The sequence below is a fragment of the Megalobrama amblycephala genome, linkage group LG15 (genome assembly GCF_018812025.1).
Source record: "Megalobrama amblycephala isolate DHTTF-2021 linkage group LG15, ASM1881202v1, whole genome shotgun sequence".
Lineage (NCBI taxonomy): Eukaryota > Metazoa > Chordata > Actinopteri > Cypriniformes > Xenocyprididae > Megalobrama > Megalobrama amblycephala.
Window position 1 is genome coordinate 27,902,567 of NC_063058.1, and position 12,921 is coordinate 27,915,487.

Consider the following 12,921-nt stretch of genomic DNA (forward strand, 5'->3'; position numbering starts at 1 on the left):
TGAACCAAAAAGAGCTCGCCTCTTCGGGTCATACTTAAACGAGCAGCAACGCATTACCGGAGACGCCAAAGGTGAAGTTGAAAATTACCTCTCAACCCCGAGACAGAACCCGGACGCAGATGTCATTCGATTTTGGAGCGAGCGGGGGGCGATTTGAGTGGAGCGCGAAGCAAACTGCGTTGCGTTGAGCACTGAGCGATAATGAGCGGAGCGGCCTGATGTAGCTTTGAGCGGGGGAGCGGAGGGGTGAACAGTTCCATGAGCGATGAGCGGAGATTCTCACCGCTCCACTCCGCTCACATGCTCTGGTAGGAATGACACCCAGTGTTCAAAATAGATACTGCAGTCCAAATTCAAAATATTGTTTGACCCACCCCCTCATTCAAAGGTGCGAGTTGCCAGTAACAATATGTAGCGCAATTCACAATGAAAGCTGAGGAGACTTACACACTGTAATCTGATGAGTTGATTTATCTGTTTTAATATGCTGTTGTTCATAGAGATTTTTAGATAGATTCAGAGGCTTTTAGGTCAAGTAGAATCTGCGATTCTCTGACCCAGTTTGTTTGTTGGTTTCCATGGCTGCAATACGCTGTGTTTTCCACCAACTGGCAACCAGTGATGTCGAAATACTATCAACTGGCAGCACACGGTTTCGCACAGACTAAAGCCGGGGACACACCTAACGATTAGCTGAAACATTCTAAGACTGAACTGAACACACATACCGATTGTTTCCTTCGACTGGAGCCGATTTTAATCGTTGACAGTCGGAGAAGAACACAAACGTTTACGATTGAGACCGCTGCTAAGCAACACACTGTGCGCGGGATCTTGAAAATGGATGTAAACAAACAGCTGGCACACAAATTGATAATCAACTAGAGGTGTTTCTTTTGTATTAGATTTCCGGAAGTGGGAATTATCAAATTTGAGAAGAATCTTTGTGAGGAGGACTGGCAATGACTGTTTCTAGAGTCTTTAGACGCAGCACACTGCACGATTTTAAGCACCAACTGTAAACACCGACTGAACGCAACTGGCTCTAACTCTAACGCGATTGGACATGATCAGTCGTAAGTATCAAATTACATTCATAATCAGCCTTACAATCGTTAAATGTGTGCCCGGCTTAAAACAAAGACAGACATTCCGACACGGAATGCATATTTTCAAAGTAGAATATCTGGCTGTAGCATTGTTTTTCTGAGAAACATGTAGGTGAACTTAGCATGTTTCCTAAATATCTGCAAACATATCGGGGTATTTTTATGCTTTATTAAAGTAAAAATCTTACATAGATCCCCTTTAAGATTTTTTTTATTTTATTTTAAAAGTCAGATCAAAAGTGGCCACAGTTGTAGAAACACCCAAATTCTGTGATTATGAAAAAAACATAAAAGAAATCAAAAGCAAATGGTCAGTAAGAAAGGATATGCACGTGTAGATTCATTTTAATTGTAGCATAAAGAATTTTTGTCTCTATAACTTAAACATTTTAAATCACCATTTTTAGTGGTAAATGTCTTTTGAATCTGTTTCTCAGCTGCATTTGCCAACAGTAGACAGCAAAGCTTCTGTGTGTTTGCATACATGAACATAAATCTGGGATTAATACAGAAATTACAGAATTACACAGAAAGTTTAATTGACAGATCTAAGACAAAATAATCAACAAATGTCAATGTTAATTACATATCAATATATTAATTACAGCTCTGCTAATGTGAATTACTCAAGGTTAAAACAACTGCATACCTTTTAGTTTTAGTAATATTTATCATTAAATATTGTCAAATATAAATGTCAACATTTAAAGACACAATTTCTCTTTCATTAATTTCATATAATTCAAGTTTTCTCAGTGTCTTCATGTTTATCATGCTTCTTTACTCTTCTTGGGAGAAGTGTTGAGATCTTAGGCAGAGCAAGTGTTCGTCTGGATTCTGAATGTTCCACAGACTCCGGGATGGACCGCAAAGACATGAATCCTGAGCTGTGAGATGAGACTATTGAGCGTGATGAACTAAATACTGAACTGAATCGTGATCTGAATGAACCGTAACCAGAACTTCCCATAGACCGTGTGTCCGATCGCTCATCTCCACTCACTGAGGGAAATAAAATAAGTAAACGACTTAAAACTCTTTTAGAACAATATGTTCCTAAAAATAATGTAGCCTATTAGTAATCATTATCAGCTGTCCTTTAAAAAATTATACAAATACTTTATTAATCAGATGGGATTTAAGTCTTATTCCCGTTTTATCTATGAAATTTATTACAAGACTGATCAGTATTAATTGCATGTATATAAAGTTGACCATAAAGATTTATAGAGTCTGAGTCTTTCAAAATGAGGTCAAACTAAATATTAAATGAGCTTTTTATTTTATTTCACATCAGGTTTGCATTTATTGCCATAAATTAAATATCAGTATTGTTATTTGTGTTAAAATTGATAAAATGACAGATAAAGAAAGGGTCCAAATCTTGTGATGGGGAAAAAAAATGTGGTAACAGATTTATGACAATCTACATTTAAATATTACATTTTCACAACAACAATCACAACAAAGCAGAAGGGATAAGTAGAAATCATGGCCTCTAATGCTTAAAAAAGGTCACAGGGAGACAAAAGTTACTCAAAGTGTGTGTCAAATAAAACAGAAGACACTCACAGTTTGGTGGTATTAATTCATTGCTGTTATAACTTGTGAGAGATGAATCTCTGGAATGTGATGAACTGAAAACTGTTTCTGCTCCTGATCGTGATCTGAATGAACCGTAAGCTGAACTTCCCAGAGACCATGAATCAGATCCATTATCTCCACTCACTATAATAATGAAAGCAGAGAGTAGATCAGAAGAACATTTACATTAATGTGTTTGACAGACACTTTTATCCAAAGAAACTGACATGACATTGAAGAAATATATTCATCAGTTCATGTGATTGTAAGTCATTCAGATGATCAACATTAAAGGTGCATTCACGCAGCCTCGTAATTCCTGTAGTTACGAGATTCCTGCTTGTAAAAAGTGTTCACGTCCTCGTAGAGCTCGTAATTACAGCTTGTAAGCTATGAGTTTTCTGAAATCTCCCAGATGTACCACGTGGCTGCTATACCACCTGACCGCTGTAGATTCATTTAGGCGTTGATAGTGGTACCATAGAAACGCATAATTCCCAGTCAAAGGACGTGAACAGCTCCGAATACAACGTCACGTGTTGTCATCTCAAGATTTCGGTAAATACGAGGTGGCGTGAATGCAGCATCAGTCAACTCTAAATGGGTCAGATAATTGATTCACTTCATTGCAGCATTTTGGTTCACAAAAAAAAAAAAAAAAAAAAACAGAATATTAAATGATTACAATATTAAAGTTGTTTTTATTTTAACCCTGCAGCTCTTCCCTGAGGGCTGTTTCATAAAACAAGATTAGAAAACAAGCCAGGCTTATTTTACTTGGTCAGACTTGTTGTCAGCGAATTCTGTTTCATAAAACAAACTTAAATTAGTTCAAACTCAGTTACTCTGGCAACTTATGCTGGGAAACTAGCCTGGTCTGGAGCAGGCTAACTGTCAGGCTAAGCCGAGCTCCTCTAACACTGACCAATAGGAACGCAATGATATTACAGCTGACTCTCTCACATACAATTATTTGACTTTATTAACATATATATGTGTGTGTGTATTGTGTATATTATTATGTGTGTATATTATAGATATATATATAATACACACATTTACTAAATAGTGCTAAATAAAAAAATATATATTGGTGTAAGTTTAAGGCATTTTTTTAATTAAAAGGTAAGTATGATGAGAAACAAAACATTTAAAGAGAAGTAATTTCTTAAAAATTAAGTGTTATATAGCCCACTGAATCATTCTCAGACTTAATACTGACAACGGTGGAAGCACTTGGGAGAGAACTGTCAGGAGACTTATTTCTTAGCACAAAAGAGTACAAGAGGATTACCAAATCATTGTTTTAAGTGTGAAAATATAGCAAAAGTAACACAGAAATTCAAAATCAATAGACCTGTGACAAGGCCCCTGAAACAATCAGGCCTTCATTTGTAAGCTTTCATTAAGTGAGGAGTGATTTTTTTGCTAGACAAAGAGCAGGAGAAATACCAAGTGAGTGTTTCAGAGCCAGCAAAAGCTATGAAAAGAGTGACAGAGTAAGATGCATCCTGCTGAAGTGACATGCATGGTTGTTGTCCACACTGAAACTACCCACTGTAGTCAAAGCACAATAAAGTCAGCTAGCCTTTTCCAAGGCCCATATTTAATCTATACTCTGGTCTCACATATATATATATATATATATATATATATATATATATATATATATATATATATATGTATGTGTGTGTGTGTGTGTGTGTGTGTAAACTACAGGTTTTCCTTTCTTACTGGCTAAATGTTTTGTGCCAATATTTAATTAGATTGTTTTAAAATATATGAATACATTTCTCTCTGATTTTGTTTGGCAGTAGTACTCTTTATGGTTATTAGAAGAGCAGAAATTAAAATCACAAAATTAAAAATTAAATATGCACAGACTAAATTTTAATTGGTAAGATGAATCTAAACTCAGTAATTGTCCCAAGTATATTTATTTACCGCATTACAATAGTCCATTTACAGTTACTATCATAAAAATACACTTACTTGTAGGTTTAAACTTGTACATAAAGCACATTTAATGTCCAACATCAAATATTTTAGCGAAATGTGTATTTTAGAATTATTGCGCTTCTATTGCATTCCGTCTGTTTAGCGCGCATGCGCGCAGCAGCGCTCGTTCACTGTGAAGTTTAGCCGCAAAATGGAAATATTTGCATTACTTTCTAACATTTACAGATGGAGAATAAACTTGTGAAAAGTAAGTTATGCACTAAGGAAAACACCATGTCTCAAACGCATAAAATAGCACAAAATGTATGCCGTTTCCTATGGTGGATCGATTTGATCCATGATCGACCTCTAGGGCTGCTTAAAAAAACCGTGCATGCGAAATTATCTTGACTAGGTAAACCTGGATCGAATTAGCGGGACTGCGTGAACTTCAATTACCTTTTATGAAACCGTTTTAGCCCAAACTCATTTGTTAGGTTAATTCAAGTCAGGTTTTGGAGTTTAATCCTTGCTTTTCTTAGCATCTTTTATGAAACAGCCCTCTGGTTTCTTAATTTAGCAAAACAGGGTTGAACCTGGTCAGTGTCTGGATAGGAAACCATCTGAGAAAAATGAAGACTGTAAGTGGTGTTAGTGAGTGTTAGAGCTTAACCTGAGGTCTGTGTGATGGACACTTTTAAACTATTTATAACTACATTTGAAAAGGTCTAGAACAATGAGAAGAAAACATCTGAGATTGTGTGTAGATAATATTCATACAATTTTATCATTTCACTCACTGGTCTGTGATCTGATGTCTTCACTACATTTGTTCAGTCGCTCTTTAGCTTTCTTTCTACCATCCATCTCCTGTAAAATCTTTCTGTCCATTTCAAAATGGCGGCCGTTGTTTTGTGCCACTGTCTCCTCAATCTTCTCTAGCAGCTCCTTGATCTGAGTGTCATCTCTCCTGTTGAGATTGTTGAGAACATGATACCTGTTCCCACATTTGTCCAGCAGCCGCTGGAGATCCTGTCCTTCACTCTCAATGTGCTGCTCTATAGATGTGTCTAACAGAGAGTCTCCACTGGTGAACAGAACTATAGTGTGACTCCAGACTCTCTCACTGAGAAGATCCAGATGATCCTGCAATGCTTTTCTGTCAGTGTCTTTAAATCTAATGTCCACACGTATGATCAGTAGTACAGCGTGTGGTCCTGGAGGACACAGAGACACACTGAGCAAAATGTCCTCTTTCAGTATCTCAGGACTGTCCTCTACAGTGTGATTCTTCCACCATCCTGGAGCTTCAATGACAGTGATGTGTCTGTCTGCTACTTCTCCATGTCTCCTCACACACTGAGCAGATCTCTTCAAGTCAAACTCCTCTCTGCCCAGGATGGTGTTTCCTGATGAACTCTTACCAGCAGCTATATACCCCATCAACACAATCCTCAGATCTGAGAGATGTTGAATGTCACCTGAAACAAACAGAACAAAACACACTTATACAAAATGATATTGTACTAAGAACATGTATCTGTACTTGTTTCGGCTCTATATACATTTAATAAATGGTCCATCCATCTCAAGTGGTCCAAAAACTCTAAAGATAGTTGCTCATCCATTTTTTATTTTCCTATACAGGTGCTTGTCATATAATTAGAATATTGTGAAAAAGTTAATTTTTTTATTGTAAATTATTTTTAAAAATGAAACTTTCATATATCCTAGATTCCCTACGTCAAGTAAAACATTTCAAAAGTTTTTTTTTTTTTTTTTTTAATTTTGATGATTAGAGCGTACAGCTCATGAAAGTCCAAAATCCAGTATCTCAAAATATTAGAATATTTCCTAAGATCAATCAAAAAATGGATTTTCAAAACAGAAAAGTTCAAGTTCTTTAAAGTATGTTCATTTGTACATTCAATACTTGGTCGGCATCACATATTACAGCAAATGACTTGCTCCTAGCACAAATTACAGCATCAGTGAAGTGTGGCATGGAAGTGATCAGCCTGTGGCACTGCTGAGGCAGATCAATATTCAGATCATCTGTATATTGTTGGATCGACTGTTTCTCATCTTTCTCTTGAAAATATCCCATAGATTCAGGGGTCAGGCATGTTGGCTGGCCAATAAAACACAGTAATATCATGGTCAGCAAACCACTTGGAAGTGGTTTTTGCACTGTGGGCAGGTGCTAAAGTCCTGCTGGAAAAGGAAATCAGCATCTCCATAAAGCTTGTCAGCAGATGGAAGCATAAAGTGCTCCAAAATCTCCTGGAAGATGGCTGCATTGACTTTGCACTTGATAAAACACAATGGACCAACACCAGCAGATGTCACGGCCCCCCAAATCATTACTAACTTCAGAAACTTCCCACTAGACTTCAAGCAGCTTGGATTCTGTGCCTCTCCAGTCTACCTTCAGACTCTGGACCATGATTTCAACATGAAATGCAAAATTTACTTTTATCTGAAAAGAGGACTTTCGACCACTGTTCACTCTCCAGTTCTTTTTCTCCTTAGCCCAGGTAAGATGCTTCTGATGTTGTTTCTGTTTCAGAAGTAGTCCTTTTCCTGAAGATGTCTGAGTGTGGTGACTCTTGATGCGCTGACTCCGGCTTCATTTGATTCATTGTGAAGCTCTCCCAAGTGTCTGAATCGGCTTTACTTGACAGTATTCTCAAGCTTGTGGTCATCCCTGTTGCTTGTGCACCTTTGCCTACCCAATTTCTTCCTTCTAGTCAACTTTGCATTTAATATGCTTTGATACATCACTCTGTAAACAGCCACCACATTCAGTAATGACCATCTGTGACTTACTCTCTTTGTGGAGGGTGTCAATGATTGTCTCCTGGACCATTGCCAAGTCAGCAGTCTTCCCCATTAGTGTGGTTTCAAAGAACAAGAGATACCCAGAATTTATACTGTAGGGATGGTCATTTAATGAAACTCAAATGTAAATATTCTAATATTTTTTTATACTGGATTTTGGACTTTCATTAGCTGTACGCTCTAATCAACAAATTTAAAAAAAAAAATGTAACTTTTGAAATGCTTTACATGTAGGGAATCTAGAATATATGAAAGTTTCATTTTTAAAAATAATTTACAATAAAAAAATGAACTTTTTCACGATATTCTAATTATATGACCAGCACCTGTACATATTGGTTATTGCAAAAACAGACAAAGTTTCATATTTTATTTGGTTTAATCACAATGGCTGTCTTTGTGTCATGGCTCATACAGGTTGTTGCTGCTTGGAACAAAAACTGATCTTTAAAGCACATTACAAGGTTATTGTAACAGACACGCCAGGCTCCAGCACCCACCAATCACAGCGAGCACCTTCCCCTGAGTACTAATCACCGTCACATGCATCTCATCATCACGCTCATCACCCTCACTACTTAAGACACTCACATACACAGTCACATTGTCCGGTCTCGTTCGCATTACAGGATACTTACCTCTATGCTTACCTTAAGGACTCCCGTCGATACCTACCTGTCTCCAGTGTCTCCGTGTTCCCACCTGTGCTCCAAGTCGGTGTGTGAGTGTCTTCCGCCAGCATCATCTTCTGTGTTCTCCAGCTATCTACCTGCAAATACAAAGGACAGTATTACCATCCGTTCATTCATCCCACTGAACTTCCATTGCCATTTACTCACCTGTCTGCTGAATCCACTCTGTTTGTGTTTAATAAACCACCTTAATTTTTACCTGCTGTCTCCGTCTGGCTATATTATAACAGAAGACCGGACCATAACAGCGGAACACAAACATGAGTTCGACCGATCCATTCCAGGATTTAGTGGACGCCTTTCATCGCACTTTCCACCTACCCTCTCCACCACCAACGCCTTCACCAGTCCGATCACCTGCTCCAGCACCAATCACCATTTCCGCATCCAACGCCACCTCTTCCTCACTGCCAGTTCACGCCAGTCCCATGGCCAAACCGGTGCCCTTCTCTGGTTCGGCGGAGGATTGCAACGGATTCCTCCTCCAATGCGCGCTGACCCTGGAGATGCAACCGCACTTGTTCCCAACGGAACGAGCTAAGGTAGCGTTCTTGATCTCACAACTTTCTGGGAAAGCTCTGCAGTGGGCCGATTCAATTTGGTCACAAAAATCTCCAGTCACACAGAAGTATGTTGATTTCGTTGAACACTTCAGAGAAGTATTCGGAAAACCTTCCTGGGATTCTTCCATTGGTGAGAGACTTTATCATTTAAAACAAGGAAAAATGTCTGTTAACGAATATGCTCTTCAATTCCGAACCCTTGCTGCCAGAAGTGGCTGGAATGAACAAGCGCTACTCACAACCTATCATCAGGGATTGGATCCTCGAGTGCGGTTGCATCTCACTGCATACGAGGATAACATCGGCCTAGAACGATTCATCCAGCTGTCAATCCGTTTCGCCACTCGTATGCAGTCGTGTCTCGATGAGTACCAGGGTCAGTTGCAGCTCACCGACGTCCTCTGCCGGCCAGAATCCGTCAGCACCCCAGAACCAGCCCACGAACCCATGCAAGTGGATTTCTCATGGCTTTCACCCGCTGAACGGCAGAGGAGGATGAGCAACCGTTTATGTTTATATTGTGGATCTCCTGGGCATGTACTCTCCTCATGCCAACCCGTCCTCCACGTTCTCTGGTGAGTGTCTTTGTTTCCAGTAACCCTACCTGTAAGCCACTTACCACAAATGCAACACTTACTGCTGCTGATGTTTCCATTCCAGCGACCGCCATCATTGACTCTGGTTCCGCGGGAAACTTTATCTCCGGCACCCTCTGCCGTCAGCTTGGACTCAAAACCAAAACCACCAGGATTTCATCCACGAGGTTCTCCGGGAGTTTCTCCACAAGTTTGTACTGGTCTACATCGATGACATCTTGATCTACTCCCGGAGCATGGACGACCATTGCCGACACGTTGCAGAGGTCCTGCAACGCCTGAGAGACTTCCAGCTCTACCTCAAAGCTGAGAAATGTTCCTTCCATCAGACCTCAGTGCAGTTCCTTGGATATCACATCGATCACAGTGGCATCCGGATGGACGAGGGGAAGGTGGCAGCCATCAGAGACTGGCCAACACCGTCAACTGTGAAGGAGCTCCAAAGATTCCTTGGCTTCGCCAATTTCTATCGACATTTTATTCAGAATTACAGTGTCATTACCTGCCCTCTAACAAGCCTCCTCCGCAATAAACCCAAGTCACTATCCTCGACTCCAGCAGCCACAGAAGCTTTCAACTCCCTCAAGACTGCCTTCACCACCACTCCGCTCCTGGTGCATCCTGACCCCGAGACACCCTTCATTGTGGAAGTGGACGCTTCTACCACCGGAGTAGGAGCAGTACTGTCACAGCAGCAGGGGAAGCCGAGCCGACTCCATCCATGTGCCTTCTTCTCCCGCAAGCTCAACCTGGCGGAGGTGAACTACGACATTGGCAGCCGTGAACTCCTCGCTGTCAAGCTGGCCCTAGAGGAGTGGAGGCATTGGCTAGAGGGAGCCAGACATCCATTTTTGGTCCTCACTGACCATAAGAATCTCGTACCTCCGAGCAGCCAAGAGACTAAACCCTAGACAGGCCCGTTGGGCCCTCTTTTTTACTCGCTTTAACTTCACGATCTCCTATCGACCCGGCTCCAAGAACGTCAAAGCTGACACTCTCTCAAGACTCCATGCTCCCGAGGAAATTCCCGAAGAACCTTTTACCATTCTACCAGAGAAGTTATTCGTCAACCCCATCACCGGGTCTAACGAGACCCTTCCCTCTTCCAATGCCTCCACCGCCACTCCGCCGGGTTGTCCTCCAGGCTTGCAGTATATCACCAGGGCACAGCGCACTCCACTCATTCACTCAGCTCACTCCTCACTCGGCATTGGCCACCCGGGGGTCAATGAAACCCTCTCGTTGCTGAAAGAACGCTTCTGGTGGCCCAACATGGCTGCCGACGTCAGAAGGTACGTGCAGGGATGTAAGGAATGCGCCATCTCCAAGAGCCCCCGCCATCTACCATCAGGCAAGCTCCTACCTCTGCCCGTTCCCAATCGACCATGGTCACACCTAGGAGTGGACTTCGTCACGGATCTCCCAGCCTCCAGTGGATGTACCTGCATTCTAGTCGTAGTAGACAGATTCTCAAAGTCCTGCCGTCTTATCCCTCTGAAAGGACTTCCCACAGCTATGGAAACAGCTGAAATAATGTTCAACAATGTGTTTCGATACTACGGTATCCCCGAAGACGTCGTATCTGACAGAGGTCCACAGTTTATCTCCCGTGTCTGGAAGGCCTTCTTTTCGCTCCTAGGTGTGACCGTCAGCCTATCGTCGGGATACCATCCACAATCGAACGGGCAGACAGAACGGAAAATCCAGGAGATCGGTCGCTTCCTCTGTACCTTCTGTCACGGCCACCAGGACTCTTGGAACCAGTACCTGGGTTGGGCCGAGTACGCGTAAAACTCCCTGCGCCAACCGACAACTGGACTCACACCCTTGCAGTGCGTACTCGGCTACCAACCCCCACTGTTCCCCTGGACCGGGGAACCATCTGACGTACCATCGGTGGATTACTGGTTCCGAGGACTGGTTCTGGGACTCAGCCCACCATCAGCTACAACGTGCTCTGCGGAGGCGCCAGATTACTGCTGATCGTTGTCGCTCCGAAGCTCCCGTCTACCAGCCAGGACAGAAGGTTTGGCTGCCCACCAGAGATATCTGCATGCGCCTCCCATGCCCATTCACCATCCTCGAGCAGGTCAACCAGGTCACCTACAAGCTCCAGTTACCACCTGAGTACCGCATTCACCCCACATTCCATGTGTCTTTGCTAAAACCTCACCACCCTTCTGTTTCCTCCACAGAGCCTGGTGTGACTGAGGATGAGCCCCCCCTTCCACTCATACTGGAGGACGGAGCTGCCTACGAGGTACGAGAGATCCTGGACTCCTGGCGCCGTGGTGGTCAGCTCGAATATCTCGTGGATTGGGAAGGCTATGGTGCAGAGGAACGTTCCTGGGTTCCACGTAACGACATCTTTGACCCCCAACCTGCTAGACACATTCCACACTGCTCATCTCAACAGACATCATCATTCATCCCACTGAACTTCCATTGCCATTTACTCACCTGTCTGCTGAATCCACTCTGTTTGTGTTTAATAAACCACCTTAACTTTTACCTGCTGTCTCCGTCTGGCTATATTGTAACAGTTATAAACAAAACATATACAGTAATTTTGCATATCCTTGTTCCTTAGACACTATGTAACTTTTGGCGCTCTAGCAGTTAATAAACAAAACTCTTCATCTTCCAGAAGAACACTGAAGCCAGGACTACTTCTCTCTGTTTATGACGAGTCACATGTACTGGACGACTCCGCAGCGCTCTGTCTAAAATAGTCTAAACATAAACACTTAAGGTGTACCATAGTGATTCAGGATAAGACAAAAACCTGGTTTGGAAGATGGATTCATGATGTACTCGCTCATTACATACATTTTGTAAATTTTGAAATGTAAAACAAAATTTACATAGTGAACATTTTAGCCTAAATGTAATGATCAAGATCACTCAAAGTTTCATTCAGGGTCGATTTTCACTCGAAATCACCGATTGTGAATTATCAAAGACGCCATATGAGAGAATCGGCGATGCGTTGCCAACACTCATGAGATTTTTGGCATGCTAAATATCTGGACTTGATTGCGATTCAAAATCCTGCAGTGTGAAATGTGTTCTGACTGAATATTACATCAGCGATGACCTACAGCCAATGAGAGAGCAAGTTACAGGGCAGCGGGAAGTTCGTGGAGGAATTACAGACCTGCGTCTCCCCAACCATTTCCTCCTCCAGTTGTGCAGTGTGAAAAGAACAGTGATCTGATGACTGAAAATCGTGCAGTGTGAACTCGGCATAAGAAAAGTAGTATAGAAGCCACTGTATATAATAATTTTTGTATATAATAAATTACTTGCATCTTAGAGCGCACAGACAAAATGCAATAAATTATGTTTTAATAACAAAGTTTGGGAGGAACACATTTAAATGCTCTAACTAATCATCACATCACTCCAACCAGCAATCACCAATCAACATGTCTACCCAATCAGCATGAGTGGATGGAGACACACACACACACACACATATATATATATATATATATATATATATATATATATATATATGTTACACAAACCCGATTCCAAAAAAGTTGGGACACTGTACAAATTGTGAATAAAAACAGAATGCAATGATGTGGAAGTT

General features: G+C 41.5%; 1 protein-coding gene across 2 annotated transcripts in view; it reads right to left on the reverse strand.

Annotated features, from left to right (window-relative positions):
• Positions 1–1,302: 1,302 nt before the first annotated feature.
• LOC125246793 (GTPase IMAP family member 8-like) overlaps positions 1,303–12,921 on the reverse strand; it is a 55,004-nt gene continuing 43,385 nt past the window's right edge. For both annotated transcript variants that reach the window (XM_048157828.1, XM_048157827.1), the window contains 3 exons: positions 5,432–6,112; positions 2,682–2,837; positions 1,303–2,111 (listed from right to left, as the gene is read on the reverse strand). In XM_048157828.1, the coding sequence (XP_048013785.1) occupies positions 1,852–2,111; positions 2,682–2,837; positions 5,432–6,112 (1,097 nt within the window). In that variant the 3' untranslated portion in view covers positions 1,303–1,851. The remainder of the gene's footprint in view (positions 2,112–2,681; positions 2,838–5,431; positions 6,113–12,921) is intronic.